Source organism: Giraffa tippelskirchi, chromosome 1, assembly GCF_054371585.1.
Source record: "Giraffa tippelskirchi isolate mGirTip1 chromosome 1, T2T-mGirTip1v1.2.pri, whole genome shotgun sequence".
NCBI classification, from domain to species: domain Eukaryota; kingdom Metazoa; phylum Chordata; class Mammalia; order Artiodactyla; family Giraffidae; genus Giraffa; species Giraffa tippelskirchi.
Genome location: NC_137275.1, coordinates 116,707,379 through 116,728,235, shown reverse-complemented (window position 1 = coordinate 116,728,235; position 20,857 = coordinate 116,707,379). Strand labels below are relative to the sequence as shown.

General features: G+C 40.8%; 1 protein-coding gene across 1 annotated transcript in view; it reads right to left on the bottom strand.

Moving 5' to 3' along the window:
* ANXA5 (annexin A5) overlaps positions 1–20,349 on the bottom strand; it is a 32,812-nt gene extending 12,463 nt beyond the window's left edge. Inside the window, exons 1-6 of the mRNA XM_081565906.1 lie at positions 20,259–20,349; positions 20,035–20,082; positions 6,401–6,485; positions 5,019–5,113; positions 3,565–3,678; positions 1,914–2,004 (exon numbers count right to left, since the gene is read on the bottom strand). Coding sequence (XP_081422032.1) covers positions 1,914–2,004; positions 3,565–3,678; positions 5,019–5,113; positions 6,401–6,485; positions 20,035–20,043 — 394 coding nt within the window. The 5' untranslated portion in view covers positions 20,044–20,082; positions 20,259–20,349. The remainder of the gene's footprint in view (positions 1–1,913; positions 2,005–3,564; positions 3,679–5,018; positions 5,114–6,400; positions 6,486–20,034; positions 20,083–20,258) is intronic.
* Between the last annotated feature and the right edge of the window lie 508 nt (positions 20,350–20,857).

The window sequence follows — 20,857 nt, the reverse complement described above, 5'->3', positions numbered from 1 at the left end:
GGCCTGCTTACCTCCCCTAATACAGCTACCTAACCAGTCTTTTAACTCAAGTCTCTCTCCTCCCTCAGTTGTCCCTTTTGTCCCCCACTATCCATTCAGGAGCTTACAGTGCCTTTGAAGCATGCCCAAGCTTCTACTCTAGTCATACAAAACCACTTGTAACAGAGCCTGACTGCAGTTGTTCAGTTTAGCCTATCTCCACAATGAACGTGCATATATACCCACCACAGTCAGGCTCTCTCTGTCCCTCAACCCTGTCTCCACACCACCATGACCAAAAATGCCCAGTTCACCCACTCAAAGCCTATCCCGTCTGAAAACCCTGGCTCAGTGTCTGACTGCACTGTGAAGCCTCTCTTACCATCCAAAGCCACAATGACTTCTCTTCTCTGAATGAATTCTTACATTAAACATGTTTGAATTTTACTAGCCTTTAACTCTGGAGAAGGCAATGGCACCCCACTCCAGTACTCTTGCCTGGAAAATCCCATGGATAGAGGAGCCTGGTAGGCTACAGTCCATGGGGTCGCTAAGAGTCAGGCACGACTGAGCAACTTCACTTTCACTTTTCACTTTCATGCACTGGAGAAGGAAATGGCAACCCACTCCAGTGTTCTTGCCTGGAGAATCCCGGGGATGGCAGAGCCTGGTGGGCTGCCATCTATGGGGTGGCACAGAGTCGGACACGACTGAAGCGACTTAGCAGCAGCAGCAGCCTTTAACTCTTGAAGTTTTTCTAAGTCACGTCACCCCTAAAAAGACTGCAAACTGCTTGAGGACAGGAGCATCTTTTGTATCCTTCATGACAGCCAGTACACTGCTGGACACAGAGCTAGTGCACACGAACACAGGGAGTGGACGGACTACACAGAGTTACTAATGCTCTCAGGGCACCGCATCTGCCATCCAGCAGTACAAAGGCTCATTCATCAGTGTCAACAGCCCCGCAAAGAGAGATCTGCATATTATATCAGGTAAGAATCAACAGTGATCAGCTGCAGCTGAGGTACATATATCCCCTTTGCTTTAGTGGTTTGGACCTGTCCAACTATAAAAATAGGAGCAGGAAAGGAAGATCCAGCACTTCAAAAGCTCATTATTTAGTTGCCACAGATTTCACAGTTCTAATCAGCTGGGTTCCAGTGTCATTTCTAAGATGAACAAACTAACGCCAAGACAGGGACCTGTTTTCCAAGCTGCGGGCACTAGGCTTGGAGGCCTGCTGACTGAGCCGACAACCTGGATGGTCTGATCCTCCTCAGTCAGGCAGAGGGCAAAATCTTCTACAGAAAATCCGATGAGAAAAGAACTCTCTACTTCTACTTCTCATTACATTCTTTTGGTTCCATTAACAGGATATGCTTCAGATCAAATCAAAGATTTTTTTTCCACACACACACAAAAATTTATTTAAAAAAAAAAACCAAAATACACCAGAAAGAAAAGTCAAAATGCAGAGTACTCAAGTACTGTCCTTAGCTAAAACAACATACATGTACTCAGACATTATCACCTCTGATTTGGGCAAGGTTTCCTTTTCCTTTTCAGTAACTTTTAACTTCTACTAACATAAAACAATTTTCTTTAAGGAAGAAAGACCACTTACATCTTAAATTTAGTGTAAAAGAGACAACCTGTATATTACTACACTGACTGTAAATCCTGTGTGAAAATAAGCTCCATCCTCATCAGAAGGTTCTTACAAATACTAAAATAGTTACAGGTACAGAAAAAAGGCAGTCTTTTCCTACTGAAAAAGAAACTACTTTGAATTGTTGCTTATTTAGTTACTCATTCATTCACTCATCCATTTGTGTATGGCCTACCTCCCGGAACTCTAAAGAACTGCATTCACTTTAGAGAAATGACACAGTGACAGTAGAAATGAGGGAAATATAATTTGAAACATTTACCTTCTTCATAAACTTGTTTTATGGCTCTCAGTTCTTCAGGTGTCCTTGAAGCAATGATTTCTGTCAGGACTTTTTCATCTGTCCCAGCTCCCTGTTTGGAGATTTATTTTTTATAGAAAAAAAACATGCTAATAAGATTAAAAAGAAAGTGATTTTCCCAGAATAGCTGTTATTCAAATTGCAAAAATATGGAAATATTATACAACGTAACATTCACTTCTTGTATATGGGTTCTATTAATTATAGAAATACAAAATATCATATTTTGTATTAATTTAATTTTCTTTCTAAAGACAATTTTATCATTTTTTGTCTAATAAAAAATGTTTATTGTATGTTATGTGTATACATAATATTAACAGATCACATAAATTTGTAATTTTATCAGTTTAATTCTAAATAGTTTAAAAATGAAATATTTTAATGAAACAGGAAATAATAAAATGGTAAAATATTAAAATGAAAAATTTACATAAATTTACACAGATGAACACCAATACTTAAATCATATGTACCTCAAAGCATAAACAACTCTGCCCTCAAATTAAGTTCTCTATAGATCACAGGGAAGCTCTATAATGAAGGTAACAATAAATGTATCATGGATTAGTTATTAGGAATCAGTTATTAGATCAGTATAAAGGAATTGGCACTTGCTTTCTGTAGTTTTGAAGAATAATTGTAGTTTCTTTTCCTTTCTGATAAAAAGTCTTATCTACACTGCTAAACTAGAAGATACAAGCAATGACACAGCTGAACTTAATTTTAAAAGATAACATACTGAAGACTGATTTCTTTATATTTCTGTTTCTTTACCAAAAATGAAACACTGAAAAAAAACTAGGTTTATGCTCTGGCAAAATTTTAGCTACTACTAACATTTCAGAAGGCTGAAAAAAGATTTTCTTTATTCCAGAGAATCACTGTAAGAAAATGAAGAAGCAAAGAAATGTTCTAACTTGACAAGCCCTCTCTTCCCTCCACCTGAGCTACATGATGATCTAGTTATTAATTTCAGTTTGCCCATTCAAAACCTAAATACTAAGGACTGAGTTACTTCCAGTCCCATAAACCTAACCAAATGATTCAATGTAGTCATATTTTATACAACATTCCAAACACCAGGCAAGGGAATATACATTTAAGTTACTTGCTACAATGAAGTTATATCATGCTTACAGGCTGCCTCATTTTAGTATTCAGAAGTACAGGAAAGCACAAAAGGGTATTAGAAAATCCTTCTTATCTCAAAGTCTCAAAGTTCTCTTCAAAACTTCATCTTTTAAGCTAAAACAATTGACAATACTGTTTCCTAATGGTAACTTTCCAAACTAAAGGACTGAATAACTAATCTGTAACATTTTGAAAACATATCTTAAAATTAGGAAACAAGCATGAAGTAAAACATAAAAGCCTGTAAAATATATTAAAAATAAAAAAAACCACTATTATCGAGTTAACTATACAAAAGAGTTAAATAACACACTTGTCATTTTTTTTCCCTTCTTTTCTTATTGCCTCCTACAATTCTGTCCTTCAAGAAACCCTCAGTGAAATCAATTTGTTTTAATAAAAAAAACACGATCAAGTAATTACTAACACAAAATAATATTATACATGACGAGAATGTTCCTTGCACTCATCTTTTTACCTTAAGAGCATGCTTCAGTTCATAGGCATCATAAAGCCGAGAGGGTTTCATCAGAGCCACGATTAATTTTTCAAATTTTCCAGTCAGTTCTGATTTCAGGTCATCCAGAAGGTCCTAGTACACAGAAAATATCAAGTTGTGAACTAGGTAGAAACTTTAAGGAGATTCTTCTTAAATATGACGACAGCCCTTTGCGCTAATGAATTCTTTACGTTGCTATCTCCAAGTAGAAGTAAGATACATGAGCTAAACAATACCCTATAGCTTTGCATGATGTACTTTTGACATCTGACCTACCACTTGAGCAAAGTAAAGACACTCATATGTCAAGTTATTTGTTTTTAACATGTTTTTCTTACTTTCAGAGATTTTTTAAAAAGACTGTTTTTAAAGTAAGCTAAAAATATTTTTAAAATACTGTTCTGAGAACCAATGTCTATTGCAAAAAAATACTCCCCCCCCCCAAAAAATCATAAGTGCATTTTTACAAGGAACAAAATTCGGCCTATCAAATCTAAACAAAACAATGTTTTCTCTTCTCTCCATATCTAATAATATTCTAATACAAAACATACTATGTTCTAATACAGAATATGTTCTAATGCATAACAGATTATGTATTCGAGGACATAACAGATTATGTTCATTACTATGCCCCTGACTACTGCAGGACAGTTGCTATTATGGGTAACTTGTCAATGTAATTTCGAAGATAAAAGCAGTACTTCGCATCCATTTCAGTTTCAGGACACAGGCAATCAGAAATTGTGTTTAAAATACTTTCTTTTTTTTTCCCTTTTAATTTGTTTCTTGAAATAATGAACAAAAATTGTCAGAATAACAAAAGTACATTCACTTTTTCATATCTGTACTAATTCACTTAGTAACAAATTTAGTTTTTGAGTTGTTAATCAAATAAGAACATTTAAACCAATGAATTAAAATTCATTTACTAAAACATAACTCCAACGGAACCAGACTGTGACTGCATCATAACAAAACATGCTGCAATACAGGTTTACACCTGGGAGATAATACAACAATCCTGAGTGTGAAACACAGAAGGGAAGAGGACTGATGGCAACCCACTCCAGTATTCTTGCCTGGAGAATCCCGGGGACGGCGGAGCCTGGTAGGCTGCCGTCTATGGGGTCGCACAGAGTCGGACACGACTGAAGCGACTTAGCAGCAGCAGCAGCAGCAGCAGCACCATGAGATATTTTTTAGCAACTATATGGTGTCAAGCAAGGAAAATCAATGATATGAAGGTAAGCTGGGTGAGCATCTTAACCAACAGCTCATAACTAAGAAACTAGAAAAGAAAAAAGGAGGAATAGGATGTCAGGTTCATAAAATAAATAATATTTACAAAAGAATGTCAGTAGATTTTCAAACCAGTCTTAAAAGATAAAACTGCTCTCACAGTTCTACCTTGGGATGAAGTATGGTCTTACCCTGCCAAACAGAGTTTTAAAAGCCACAGCGATCTCCTGGCGCTGAGCATTACTGCGGGATGTCAACAGAGTCAGGATGCTCTCCTCATCCGTGCCTGCAATTACATTTGAACCATTACACCTTGGCTCCCGTGCCCTCTCTCTCAAAAACCTTTGTAACCAGATCCCCAGTCACTTCAGTTTCTTGCCTCATAAAATATATTTTATTAAACCATTTATTAAACTGCAAAATTTACAACGTGAAAATGTTATTATTTCCAACAACGCATACTACCCCTAAACATGATAAAGTAGATGCAAAAATTCTCCTTACTTTTTAAAAACTAATGCACCTAGTTTTTCTTGCAACAAAAATTATTCAAGTAACACTTCTTCACAAGGCACAATGTGTTGGGAGTTACAGGATATTGAGAAAGGAGAAAAGATACAGATCCTGGTTTCAAGTTACAATGTAGGAAAAACAAAATACAAATAATCGTGAGCTGAGGTAGAATGTGACAAGGACCTTAGGAGAGGTCCAGGTGTTACACAGGGGTTCAGAGGAGGTTCTCTAAGCTGACAAGTAGTGGAAGACAGTTTTGGGAAAAGCTTCTTAGAAAAGGTAAATCCCACCCAAAAGGGTCTTAAAGGATGAAAATATTTTGACAGGCAGTGATATAAAGAAGGGAAACTGGCTTTTAGAATTCGGGGAAAGCTCAGCAGTAGGAAGATACAGGTCTTTACTGATCACGAGAGCAGGTGGGTGAGGGGACACATCAGGCGATAATGTGAGCTGACGGAGAAAGTGGGCTGGAGTACCAGGGAAGGCCCTGCAAGGCCAGAAGGCCTGCATCTGATCCTGCTACAGCAGGAAACCTCACAAGATGTTCAGAACGCAGAGTGCTGGGGTCAGAGCATCAAGTCTGAGAAAGATGGAGCCCTTCTCAGGGCATTAGTATGGACGGAGCCTGAGGACCAGGGGAGCAGTTACCTGTGAAAATATCACAGTGAGAGGTTTCCAAAAAGGCAAAAAAAGAAAAACAAAAAACAGCAAGACAGTGGGACGTAAGACACTTATAGAACCAAATATCTGACCGGACACTGAGAGCAAAAGGCTACACATCTCATCACCCTCAGAAATGTCTGCTTGTCTACTCAATCAGCTACTGTGCAGGTAAAGCTGAAAAGCTAAAAAAATAAAGAGTCTGAATTTAACTCCTGTCCAGTTCTAGAGACTGAATACTAGGGATGGTTAGTCATTATTTTGTTATCTTAATTACCTATTCCTTCTATGTACATTCAGCTCAAAATATTCTAAAATTAGTCTTACTATAAAACAAGACTTTTTGTTCAGAAAAACAAGTGTCACATTTTTGTTAGAACAAAAAGAAGGCTGAACTTACCCAGGCCTTTCATGGCCTTCCGGAGAGTTTCTGCATCAGCCCGCTCGTCGAATCCAGGGAAGTCAGTCACAGTGCCTCTGAGAACCTGGCACGGGAACATTTTTTATTATTAATGGCGTGACTAAGACCACAAACAGCATAAACTTTCTCTGTATCATGTTCAGACTTTACATGAATTTGGTAAGATACATAGCTTCATTTGAAGTGGGAAATATATTGTTACAACGTGGATGAGCAGTGCACTGATTCAGCGCACAGGCTCTCCTGGCCCACCTGTACACCAGAAGTGGGAAGGCTGGTGTCCCGCCTCCAGGCGCTGCCCCAGTGATCAAGCCCCACCAGCACCTCCTGGTTCACGGAGGGCGCTTCCTTACAGGCTCTTTCCCATTCAGTCTCTCATCACTTTGATCTGCATGCATGCTCAGCTTGTATTAGGATTTGATGCCTTACCCTAAGCACTCAACTCTAAATGATGCTCTTAATACATCTAGTCCTATCTCTTAGGGATTTGAAGATTCGGCAAAACCTGAAAAGATACTCAGTTGCTCATGTGCCCGAAGAATACAAATTTCTGAATTTAGAGTTTTACAAAGATATATTAGAATTATTAGAATATTCTATTTATAAGATTTCCTATTTTATTATATACAGTACTTTTAATCATCCAAGTATTTTAATATTTAAAAAAATGATTACAGTATCATTAGATTTTTAGAATCCAAACGCTTTACTAATCCTGAGCCATAAATTTTTATCTTGTGAGAAAAGGAGGCTCTCAGGATTTATTTTTACCAACAAATGTTCCTGAAGTACCTTACAACTCCTGGCAAGGTTCCATCTAAAACTGACAAATAAACAGCTACAAGGAGTGGAGGTTGAGAATACTTGTCTGGTTTACAATCACTTGTGTTTTATTATGAAGGCATGGAAGCACAATCTCCTACAAGGAAAAAAATTTCTCTTCCACCTTAACATCCAATTGCTGTATTTGCCAACAATATGATAACACCAACCAACCAAACAAACCAAAAAAGAGAGCTATCCTTGGGGAAGAACTCCCATGGGACACAGCAGCAGAGGTCAGCTCAGTGACCTCTTTTCAGTGGAGCGAATTACACGTCCTGAAGTAGCACTTGAGATTCAGGAGACAGATTCTCTCCTTGACCAAACTTTAGAGAGTTACCCTTCTTTTTGACAGGTGCTGGCATCAGCCTGCCAAGCCCAGTTGCACAAGAATCTTGCTGAGTCAGTTTACAGAGAATCCCCCCTGATACTTAGTAACTGTTCAAGTTCCTCATCTTCCATCTTTGATATATGGATCTGTGAGCTGCCTTTAGCAAGAATCCTATTAGGCCAGTTCAAAAAGAATCCCTCTACCCTTGACGTCTCCTCTTAGTAACTTTCCACCCACTGGCACCCTCAGTCTGCTCATTGGTTATACATCCCCAGCTGCCGTTGCTATATTTGGACTTGAACCCAATCTCTCTCTTCTACTGAAATAGTCATAACCCTTACTGCAATAGTCTTGAAAGTCTTCCTTACATTTTAACAAGTGTGAGAATAATTTTTTTTTTTGATTTTTTTTTTTTTTTATAAATTTATTTATTTTAGTTGGGGGCCAATCACTTCACAACATTGCAATAGTTTTTGCCATACATTGACATGAATCAGCCATGGGTTTACATGTGTTCCCCCTCCTGGACCCCCCACCCACCTCCCTCCCCATCCCATCCTTCTGGATCATCCCATTGCCCCGGCCCTGAGCCCTTGTCTCATGCATCGAACATGGAATGGTGTTCTGTTTCACATATGATAATATACATGTTTCAATGCTATTCTCCCAGAACGTCCCACCCTCACCTTCTCCCTCAGAGTCCATAAAATTGTTCCATGCATCTGTGTCTCTTATTCTGTCTCGCATATAGGGTTATCGTTACCATCTTTCAAATTCCATATATATGCATTAGTATACTGTATTGTTGTTTTTCTTTCTGGCTTACTTCACTCTGTATAATGGGCTCCAGTTTCATCCATCTCAGTAGAAGTGTGAGAATAATTTTTTAACAGTAGTTTTCTCTCATTCAAGGAGAGAAGAAAGATTCTTCTTTCCTCTAAACCGAGTTAGCCTTGAGAGAACCTACAGGAAGACCTTAGTGCTATAATGATGTGGCCAAAAGTATATAATCCCATGGAAGAGATATTTCCCAGTTTGATCTCCCAACCCAGAGTATTGACTGGTAGCAACTTTCATCCCCACCCCTACCCTCTCCTCACACATGGAAAACAATAATTTGTGGACCTAGGTTGACCATGTAGGCACGAGAAAACTCCCCTGCCCACCGGGAGGAGATGATGATTGAAACATGATGCCCACTCAAGAAAGCCAAAGAAGTCTTCTCCCTCTCCCCACTTTTCCTTTGGTTATAAAACTGTAGCCCAGTAAATTCTTGGTATGGCATTTCTCCCCCATCCACCTGTAAGCCTCACAAGCATCCTATTCTAATAAATCACTTCTTATCTATCACTTTACCTCTCACTGAATTCTTTTCTGCACTGAGACATAAAGGACTATGGTACCCGAGCTCTTCAGACCCCATAAATGACACAGGATGCTTTCTTTGCCAGATACCTTGCCCTATGTATCTCTTCATCTGGCTGTTGCTAAGTTGTATCCTTTTATAATAAACCAGTCATCTAGTAAGTAAAATGTTTCTCTGAGTTCTATAAGCCAATGATGTGGTCACTGGAAACTCCAATCTAGAGGCAGTCAGTTAGAAGCACAGGTGACAGTCTGGACTTGCAACTAGCATCTGAAATGGCTGGATACTGGAGGCTTCAAATGGTTCAATGTAATTAAAAAAAGAACATTAGGTTGGGAGAAAAACTAGTAAGATTTGAGGAAACAACCCTTCAAAATTAGTATGGGTTAGGAAATTACTTGTCTCAAGTCCAGTGGCAATTTCTGTTTAGTAAGACCACTTCAAATCGGTGAGAAAGATGCCATCAATATCATCACAAAAACGAATAAATACCATGGATTTTCTCAATGTGAGAACTTGAATGACTTAGTTCACCTGTCTGCTTATTTATTTTATTTAAGCCATTTTTTGAATGGCTTCCTCATGCCAAGTACTGTACTCATCACTAGGAAAAAGTCATGATCCCTTAAAAGAAAATGACAGACATGTAAATAATCAAATGCAATAGAGTATATTCACACAGAACTTTCATCAGGGTGACATGAGCACATAAAGGAGGGACTAAGATGGAAAAACTGGGAAGAAAAGAAATCAGAAAAACTTCCCCATAGCAAGGGATAGCTAAGGAGTTTGGGATAGATGTGTACACATTGCTATATTTAAAATGGATCAACCTACTATATAGCGCAGGGAACTCGGCTCAATTTTATGTGGCAGCCTGGATGGGAGGGGAATTTGGGAGAGAACAGATACATGTATATGTATGGCTTAGCCCTTTCACTGTTCACCTGAAATTATGACAACATTGTTAAATGGCTATATCCCAATATAAAATAAAGAGTTTAAAATGTGTCAAAAAAAAAAAGAAGAAAGAAAGAAAAAAAAACTTTCCCCCAGTGTCTGAAAAGATGCCTGTGATTTTGTCAGGAAGGTTCAGGAAAGCAGAGGGCAGGCAGGTATTTCAAGGGGTATACAAACAGGAGAGAAGGAACCAATGTGGCACTTTGGACAATGGGTTAAGCATTTCAACAGACTGGAACAAGCAGGAAGACTGGAGAAAAAAACAAAGAGGGGAAAGGTCACCACATGGGGAAAGGAAGGCTGGAAGCCACTGAGCCAGACTTCCCTGGTCTGCGAGGGAAGCCGCTGGAGGGCATTTCAGCAACCACAGAAGAACAAAGTTGACTCTGCAGGGCAGCAGTGGGGACAACAGGACAGAACTGTGCATGAGTGGAGACAGAAGGACTGGTTTAAAAACTACTAAACATAAGAAGGTTAAAAAAGACCTGATCTAAGTCAGGAACAGGGGAAATGGAAAGGAAAAGGGAGCCTGGAACAGGGCCAAGGCAAAAGGAAACCATTTAGGATGATTTGTTTTTTGGAAAGCGAACAGGATGGCTGGTTTTGCCTTTCTCCACAAAATGAATGAACAGCAGGCAGCAGGCTTGTCAGTTGCTGGGGCACATCAGCGGTAACTGGAGCTGTGCGTGGAGCCTGTCACGAAAGACAATACTAATGGAAGGGAAAGAAGAGCCAGAGGAGAGGGGAAAGTCATCTACAATCAAAAGAGCAGATAGTATCAGCTAGGGCGGCAATGAGCTCAGAGCTTCACGGGGATCCTCTCAGTGAAATCCCATTTCACATGTGAAGAAACACGCTGGCCTAGAAGGGTTTGGCAGATCACTCAAGTGGCCAGCAAGCAACCAAGCAGCAGAGCTGGGGCTGAACACAGGCCACGGGACTGTGGGCTCTTGACTAGGATGCTACTCAGCCTCCCAAAGGCAAAAAGATAAAATCCAAAGAAGGTGACGGAACAGAAGCCAAAGGAGAAAAACATTCCAAGGAAAGGAAGAAAAGGCAGTGAGCAAACCACAGGGCATGAGTCACGTGAGAGAGAAGGGGGGAAAGGGTCCACTTGATCTGGCAACCAGGAGGTCTCTGGTGGTGGTGAAAGTCTGCTTGAAGGACACCAACGACTGAATTGACAGGCGGAGCATCTCTGTGGACTCCCATCCTTAAAAAATATTTTATCCAGCTTACAGGCTCTGAAGAAGCTGCCAGTAGAAAGAGAAGTTAAAAATAGGGAAGAGATTAAGAACAGGAGACAGGAGGGGTTTGCCTTAAAAAAGAGAGACATTTGACCCTTGATCCTGAAGAAAATGAGGTGAAGAATGGAAAAAAGAGACAGTGGTGTCTCCTCACATCTTAGCTACTGTGAAGAAGAAATAACTGCTGGTTGTATTTCTGAAAGTTTTCTAGAAACTGGGGAACATTCTTGCTACTTTCCATTGATCAGTCATCGTGAAAGCTTGCAAAGCCACGCAGCGGTAGTAAGGGACCAGATGTGAATCACAGGATGTGAGTCACACAGACAGAACCCTTTTTGGACAGCCGTGTCCAGCTCCATCTCCACCCACACCCACACCAAACCATCTATGTTGGGCCAACGGGACTCTGAGTGACTCAGAGAGGGCTTACCCTGCTTCCTAGCATTGCTGCTAGCCTCAAGTACCACACGCAAACCTTCCCCAGATGAACTCCAAGGGTAAGCAGCTACTGTTCCCTGTACCTGTCCTCAGTTCACCTCATTCACCTTGATTCTCTGCCACCAATGCCATAACCAAGGGAATTATCATATATGCTTAGACAACAGGTGGCCAAAACATGTAATTCACTCTGCTAACTCTCAACTTCAAAATTATCCATTCTTCTAGGTCTATAATTTTGTGGGCTTTTTTTGTTTGTTTGCTCTAAATGAAAAAGTTCATTACCTTCAAAGACTAAGTACGCAAAATAAAATGAATAAAATTAAACCAAAACACAAGTGGAGGGTTGCTTTTCTAGAATTTAAGACACAAGAAAATAGTACAAAAATAGCCCTTCAAATTTAAAGATGAGAAAACATTCACCTGGGTCTGGAACATTTTAAACTGAAGGCACAAAGGAGAACTAAACTCTGTGTAAGTCTGTCATCTAGTTCTATGAAATCAATACCTAAACACCTACCAACCATTCCACGTAGTATTAATTGAGCCAGAAATCACTAAGCAAAGAAAGCCCTGTAGCTGAGCAGCTGTACAGCGGGTTTTAAGTATGGTTCTTCTGAGGCTCATTTCAGTTCAGTTCAGTCACTCAGTCGTGTCCGACTCTTTGAGACCCCATGAACCGCAGCACACCAGGCCTCCCCGTCCATCACCAACTCCCGGAGTTTACCCAAACCCATGTCCATCGAGTCGGTGATGCCATCCAACCATCTCATCCTCTGTTGTCCCCTTCTCCTCCTGTCCCCAATCCTTCCCAGCATTAGGGTCTTTTCCAATGAGTCAACTCTTCACATAAGGTGGCCAAAGTATTGGAGTTTCAGCTTCAACATCAGTCCTTCCAATGAACACCCAGGACTGATCTCCTTTAGGATGGACTGATTGGATCTCCTTGCAGTCCAAGGCTCAGGTTTTGCAAAAAGCCTTCTGGAGGCCACCAAGAAAGGGGCAAGGTGGGAAGGCCAAGGGCAGAGTCCTGCCCTTCCTCTCGAGTCAGAGCAGCTTAGGTCTCATCTAACGGACAAAGTACAGAACAGGCCCACTAATATTTCCTGCGATAATGGGACTCAGAGATCAGCAGAGGGAAAAAACCCTGAAAATTACTGTACTAGGAAAGAAATGAGGTAAGCAAGAAAAGAGGGAAAAGCTATGGCAACATGCTTATGATTTGAGACACAAAGTAAATTAATATCAGAAAAAAGAATTTTCAAGAGTACTGAGAGGTACAGTACAGACATCTATCACAAGGGCTCAGAAATAAGATCTCAAGCCCTTATCTTCGCCATTGTGCAATGCCATCAAAACAGGTAAAAAAGTACAGTTCAAAGTCTTAAATTCAAACTGTCTATCACTATTGTTAAGTTTCTCGTAGCTTCCTTTCCCTTTCATGCTCCTTTTTGGTTCCTTCAGTTATTCAACTACCTTTGAGCTTTGAATGTTAGGTGTAAGTAAAAAAAGCATCTCTATAAAGCAGCTTACACTCAATGGTAAAGAATCCGCCTGCAATGGAGGAGATGCGGGTTCGATACCTCGGTAGGGAAGATCCCTGAGGCGGGCATGACAACCCACTCCAGTATTCTTGCCTGCAGAATCCCATGGACAGAAGAGCCTGGCGGGCTACAGTCCATGGGACTGCCAGGAGTCAGACACGACTGAAGGAACTGGGCACGCATGCACATACAGTAGAAGAAAAGGTTTAGTAACTTAATAAAGATTTTGTCAATATGTTAGACTTTTGCTGTATTTCTTTAATGCACCTATGGCTACCACCCTGCTAATTATAAGAATGCCTTCCCTTGGCAAATAATAAAATGGAAAGTTTAACTGTCTATGAATAATGGTGATACTTATGAATCAGTTAAGTGGGCAAATGCACTGACCTCTGATGAAGGGACTATTTTATCTAGTTGTTCAACTGGCCATTTTGCACACAGCACATAAATAGTTATTTTACTAACCAATTCATTCTCACCAAAGCTTCAGAAAATAATCAAGTTTATAGATTTCTCATATTAGAGAAGAGTGTACATGGATTCAAAACTTCCTTTTGCATCGAAACAAGAGACAGAAATCTAATGAACATGGCTGGTCCTAAACAGAGGGAGAAAATAAGCTTCAAATCTTTAGTTGCAAGAAGAGATAAATAACACATAAACAAAGGGATGACCTATAGAGATGGAAGATTATAGTCCATGGAATTCTCCAGGCCAGAATACTGAGTGGGTAGCTTTTCTCTTCTCCAGGGGATCTTTCCAACCCAGGGATTGTACCCAGGTCTCCCACATTGCAGGCGGGATTCTCTACCAGCTGAGGTACAAGGGAAGCCCAAGAATACTGGAGTGGGTAGCCTATCCCTTCTCCGGGGGATCTTCCTGACTCAGGAATCGAACCAGGGTCTCCTGCACTGCAGGCGGATTCTTTACCAGCTGAGCTATCAGGGAAGCCCTTACACATAAACAAAAGGATGATATATAGAGATGAAAGGGGGTAAAATTATACACACCCCACTACACAACCTAAATGTTTTATAAAGAACACAAGGTCAACAAATCTACTAACTGTTTTTCTCTCACCTCAAACCTGCATTCCTTTCTCAAAAGAAAAACATTATCTACCACTTCATCAAGCAAGCCACTCATCCTGAAGGGTGGTGGCCCTTCACTAACTTGCATTCACTCATGTATCCCATTTGCCCGCTCTCTCCTACAGTCCCCTCCTACACAAAGTCCCAGCTACTGCGTAGGTTAAGCTCTTAAAATGTCACAGGGGTTACAGCAACAGATTCCCAAGCAGCCTTCCAGTCTCCCCGCCCCTCCTCAACTCCCGCATCACCACCGGGCCTCCAACCTGACCGGGGCACAGCCCAGCCTCTGACTCTACAGTAGCTCCCCATTCCCTACAGAATGGTTTGTGTTAACTCTGGCTCCTGGACAGCCTCTCCAGCACCCTTTCCCAAGGCAGGCTCCATCACCCCACCTGCCTGCCCCTTCAATCCAGCAGTACCAGACTGTCTACATCGCTTGTCCCTGCCTCTCAAACTCCTCTACACCCCTGAGCGTGTGCTTTTGCTCTCACCGCCTCAAGCTATCATGCCTTCCCTCTTTTGTCCCGTATGACTAACACCAGCTAAGGAACCTCCATTTCCTCTTCTGTGAAACCGAAATAGTAATACTTATTTCCAAAACTGTATCCTGAGCACCAAATAATGCATACAAAGGACTTGGCAACAAAGGACAATGGCAACTTTGTATCAATAAATCTTAGTTCCATCTTCCTTTTTATATCCCGAGTCTAAGAATACTGGCAAAGTGGAGGAACTCAAAAGCTTCAAACATTCACAAATATATGCATGAATGGCAAAGTAAAGAGAACAGTTAGGAACTGGAGTCCAAAGGAAACGACACTGACTGGAATATGAACTCCTTTCAAATAATCAACTGCTTATAGATTAACATACTCTACAAACCATAAAACACAAAGCAAAGGTGTTAGGAGCACTAATTTTTGCTTAAAAAAATCAACTGATATATTTGTGAAGTTTTAGAGTAGTATACAGGTTATACGAACAAATTTTATGTCAGAACTAGACCTCTAACTTGCCACCTGTGTCAAAGGGACACTAGCTCAAGATAAGAGAATTAGATTTACTGAACAACAACAAATCGCTTTGCCAACAAAGGTCGGTATAGTCAAGCTATGGTTTTTCCAGTAGTCATATATGGATGTGAGAGTTGGACCAGAAAGAAGGCTGAGCGCTGAAGAAGTGATGCTTCTGAACTGCGGTGCTGGAGAAGACTCTTGAGAGTCCCTTGGAGAGCAAGGAGATCAAACCAGTCCATCCTAAAGGAAATAAACTCTGAATATTCATTGGAAGGACTGATATGGAAGTTGAAGCTCCAATACTTGGGCCACCTGATGCAAAGAGCTGACTCATTGGAAAAGACCTTGATGCTGAGAAAGATTGAGGGCAGGAGGAGAAGGGGTGACAGAGAATGAGATGGTTGGATGGCATCACCAACTTAATGGACATGAGTTTGACTAAACTCCAGTAAACAGTGAAGGACAGGGAGGCCTGGAATGCTGCAGTCCATAGGGTCACAAAGTCTGTCAGACGTAACATGGCAACTGAACAACAATGAATTGCTTAGTGTCTTACAAAGCTGTCAAACAGCTTGGGATCGAGTTCTTTCTCAGCATCCAAAATGAAGACCAGAGTCAAAGGAATTAGGAACAGAGAGAGACTAACCCAAAGCAGCAGAGGCTATGGGTACACAGGTAACCTAACCTCAGAACCACCAAGGGAGTAACTACAGAGAGATTTGACTTTAAAGTGAAGGGCATGAAAAAAGGCACTCAAAATCCAGCCAGTTCCTCTGGAATGAAGGTCATTTCAAATTTCTCCATTTCCATGGATACTGCTTGCTCTGCACAGGGCCTTTGTCAACTAACATTGAGCAAAGATGTCAAACCAACCAAAACAACTTCTTATTCAAATCTTAGACAGTTTAAACATGAATCAGGCTGATAACTATGATCTTCATGAAGCTTCTAGCCAAAAATTATGCAGCCTCCTTTTGCTTCATGACATTCCTAATGCCCTGAAGACATTAACTCTTTGTAAACAATACTATAAATAAAACAAAGTTTAGACAGTCGAAAATCTAACTTTTTAAAGTTTCATTATCTTAAAAGATAACTAAAGGACATAAAAACCTTAAGTTGAATTAAAATGTATTATATGGATCATCTGTCTATGAAATAGAGCCAACTCTTGATTTTCCAAACCAAAGAACACAGAAGTACATAATGTACTTTTAAGTACTTATATAAGTTATATTTATCTATCAAGTAATTTGGTTCTAGCTAAATACTGAGATTTAAAAAAAACCTGTGTAAGCAAGTAAAGCCATAGGAGAGAAATAGGTCAGGACTCTATTTAAGAAATTCAACCCAAAATATGGTATATCAGATTAAAGAGATGACCCTAAAACATAATGAAAAATTCACTTTTATAATCAGAAGAGAAAAAAAGATGAGAAAAGATTAAAAAATATTTACTATCTATAGTAATTCAGGCAATTTTAACAGCTCTTTGGTTTTTCCTTAGTAAATATCTTCAACCAGCTTGTACCCCAAGTTACCATAGTCGAGTATGTGACTGATCCAATAATCATAATAATCTACTCCTCATCTGGCACTTTATGTGAAAATAACATGAATGCTGTGGTTTCAAACCATATGCATATAAAACCATCCAAATGAATAGTTTCAAACATAGAAAAAGTAAATATTACCCAGGAACTGTTTACACACAGGCACATTTGTAATTTATATTCTTCTTGTCTGTCATGAGAAGTTTACATTAACCAGTGTGCTCTCTGAGAAAAACTGGGAAGCCCCAGGTTAGGCCACTTCTCTCCCCTAACAGTTAAATGGCTGAATCTCACATATTTCAATACTAATGGACGAGGATTGGGACCAGAAAGAGAAGGTCAGAGCTCAAGTAGTGGTCACCCCACAAATGCCTCTAACTCCACATGTATTTATCTAACATCATGTCACTTTTTAAAAATTTATTTGTTTTTTTATTGAAAGATAATTGCTTTACAGAATTTTGTTGTTTTCTGTCAAACATCAACATGAATCAGCCATAGGTATACATATGTCCCTCCCTCTTGAATCTCCCTCCCCATCCCACCCCTCTAGGTTGATACAGAGCCCCTGTTTGAGTTTCCTGAGCCATATAGCAATTCCCGTTGGCTATCTATCTTACATACGGTAATGTAAGTTTCCATGTTCCTCTCTCCATACATCTCACCCTCTCCTCCCCTCCTGTCATGTCTGTAGGTCTGTTCTCTATGTCTATTTATCCACTGCTGCCCTGTAAATAAATTCATCAGTACCATCTTTCTAGATTCCATATATATATGCATTAGTATACAATATTTATCTTTCTCTTGCTGACTTACTTCACTCTGTATAATAAGCTCTAGGTTCATCCACCTCATTAGAATTGACTCAAATGTGTTTCTTTCCATGGCTGAGTAGTATTCCACTGTGTATACATCATGTCATTTTTTATGTAGTTTCCAACATTTGCTACAGCTCTGTCCCCCTACACTGACATCATTAGGGTAAAATTTAACTAAAAAGGTGGCATTGATATGGATTATATTAATTTTATTAATATAAATATGCACAAGAGTATAAAATATCCTTAGTATTTGTTTCCATAAAAAAGAAACTCCAGGGTATCTGTCAAAGATTCATTAATACTATCTGTCAAAGATCCATCAATACTGTTTTTCTTAATAAAACAGTCATGACATCTATATATGTGATAACTAATTCCTCGGTATCTGCTGTTATCTGCAGGGTGGTCTCAATATTAAGTAAAAAGAGAAAACCATCGGTATGGAAGATTTAGTTCATAAACGTGAAGCATTACTACTGCAGGACAATGCATTTTCATTTGGGTAAATAAGAGACACTCACATTTAACAATACATTTTAAATTGCCAGAATGTACACCTCTTCAAGTCAGGCATGATTCCATTGCTCTACAGATGGCCACAGAGTGGAGGCCTTTGGTTCCCAAACCACACGTCAACAAATGGAACTACCATGGAAACTGTTTGAAACCTAACACTGAAGTGCTTCAGCTTTCCTACAATTACATCAGAGCCCAAAGGAAATTTTATACAGTTAAAGTGCAATTCCATAATGTGTGCATTCTGTACACCATCAAATGTTAAGTACAAAGCCAACAAAACTCCCATCTTAATATTAAATATTTTAACAAACTATTTCACGTCCATGGTTTCCAAGGATAATAAAGTTACTGTAAAATTCAACACTGTATCTTTCTTAATATTACTTGTAACTTTTATGATAACTAAAAACTGACTTGGCTAGAAAACAGTCCTGGTTATATTGTAATAGAGATCACATACAAAATTCTACAATACAAGTCACCAATCTCCCAGGTTTTGCATATACAAAGGCTTTTACATTATTTTTAATTAATGTAATTACATTAATATTTTTTGAAATTATTAGTATCCACATTTGGAAAAATGTGTTCATTTATGCTATTTGGAGTAAAGAGTCTACATAACTAAAGGAACTGATCGGAAAACTTCAGGAATCACTGGGTAAACTTACAAAAGAGATAAGAGAAACAGCCCAATGAGCTAGAATAAAGAGAATTATTCTCTGATGCTTGCGAAATCATCATTTACACCCACACCAGCATTATCAAGATAGGAAAAATAATTCTCAGGGAAGTTAATCCCATATAAAAGTATCCTTTACACGGTTAAGGATCTAAACCAAAGTTTCCACTTGAAGTAATATGAGAATTCGTTTGTTGTAATTCTTAAGCGCAAAAGAGGAAGTAAGAATGGAAGTACTGTATAAATTTAATAAAATTACCAACTTCTCTTAATCCTCCCATTTTTTCTTGGGAGAAGACTATGAAACCTTTTTCAATTTTGGTAAGTAGATCTGATTTTTTTTTAAAGTGAACTATACATGAAAGAGGGCATTGTTTGAGCAGTTTAAACACTGTTTAAATAAAAGTTTCTGGACTCTAACAAGCCAGTTAGATCGATGAGATCTGTAAAATTAGTTTCGGGGTGGAGCTGTCTTAAGTATCGATTTTTCATTCACTGTTGAAGACTGTATGACACGGTCAACTGTTACAGAGTTCGACATAATTTAGAAGACTTTCTCTTCCCTACAATTTTGATAAATGTATGCACAGCAAAGAAAGCAATATTATTAGGTAATCAAGTTCTGAAGCAGTCCCAAGGCAGATTCAATTCAGAACTCATTCCATGAGTTCGTTACTTAGGAAAAGCAGCTCTTTGGTTTCATCTTTTGGCATGGGGCCGGGTGGAATCAGTTCCTCTGGGTGAGGCTGGGTTGAGCAACTGGAAAAAGCTCCACTACAACTCTACTAGAAAAAGCCAACGCCCACCCCTAGTATTGAAGTACAAGAAAGTTACAGAAAATAAAACAAAGTCAAAAGAAAAAAGAAATGCATTTGCTTCACATGACCAGTGAGCTGCATTTACTTTGGTTCTAACTTCAGCAACTCTGGGCTTTCTGGAAGGCTCCCTTTCACACATTTACTCACGAAAAAAAAGCGCACAAAAATCCGGCCACGTCACCGGCGGCCGCGCTCGCGGGGCTGCAGCGCCGGGTGGGAGCAGGTTCCGGTGGCCTTTCCCCAGGCAGGAGAGCAAAGGGGACACGAAACAGGAATATGAGATTTCCCGCAAGCAGATTCAGTTTACTCCTAAATTTTCTGACTTTCCAACAAATTCTGGAACTACTGAGCAGTTTATAAAGTTGGTAAATCCGAGCGCTGCGTGGACGCGCACGGCCTTACCTGTGCCATGGCGCCTGCCCAGGTCAGGAGAAGGTGAGCGACGCAGGACTGCAAGACAAGAAAAAGACCGCGGCTTCAGCGGGCCAGACATCCCCCCGCCCCCCGACTCCCCGGCGCCCCGCCGCAGACCCGCCCTCCCCGCAACCGGAGACCGCTGTCCGCCCAGCGGCCGCGCCCGCCCGGAGCCCCCGCTCCCTCTGCGGGCGCGGCGAGCGCTCACTCACCCAGACCCGAACTGCGGGGAGCGCGGCGGGGCGCACAGAACGGGCGTCGGTGAGCGGAGGACGGCGCTGCTTGCGGACGGCTCCAGGCAACGGAAACACAGCGGCTCGGTCCGCCCAGGCCCGGCCCCGGCCCCGCCCCGGCCCCGCCCCGGCCCGCCCCGGCTCACCCTGGCCCACCCTGCCTGCGCGCCCTGTCCTGCCTGCGCGCCCCCGACGGCCTCAGGCCTCAGTGCGCCTGCGTGGGGCGCGGCTGCTCCCGGTACTCGCGCCTGGGAGGAGCCTGGCCGCCGCTGCTTTGGAACCCGGAGGGTGCTCTGGTCCCCAGGGCACCGGGGAAAGTCTGCCCTTCGCGCAGCGAGGAGGCCATGGGGAGCAGTTTGGCGTGGGGGACCTTCCTCCGCTCCGTGGCCGCAGGAACGTGGGCCTCACCCAGTGCTCGGACTTCACGGTGCATGCGCATCTTTTTGGAAGACCAAGACAGTCACTGCCGTCTAGGGCAGCGCGTCTTTGACCACGCTCCAAAATTCCCAAGTTTATTTTTGTTTAAAAAAAAAAGTGTTACTGCTTGCTTGTTAGATAGCCATGTTTTTTCTTTGGTG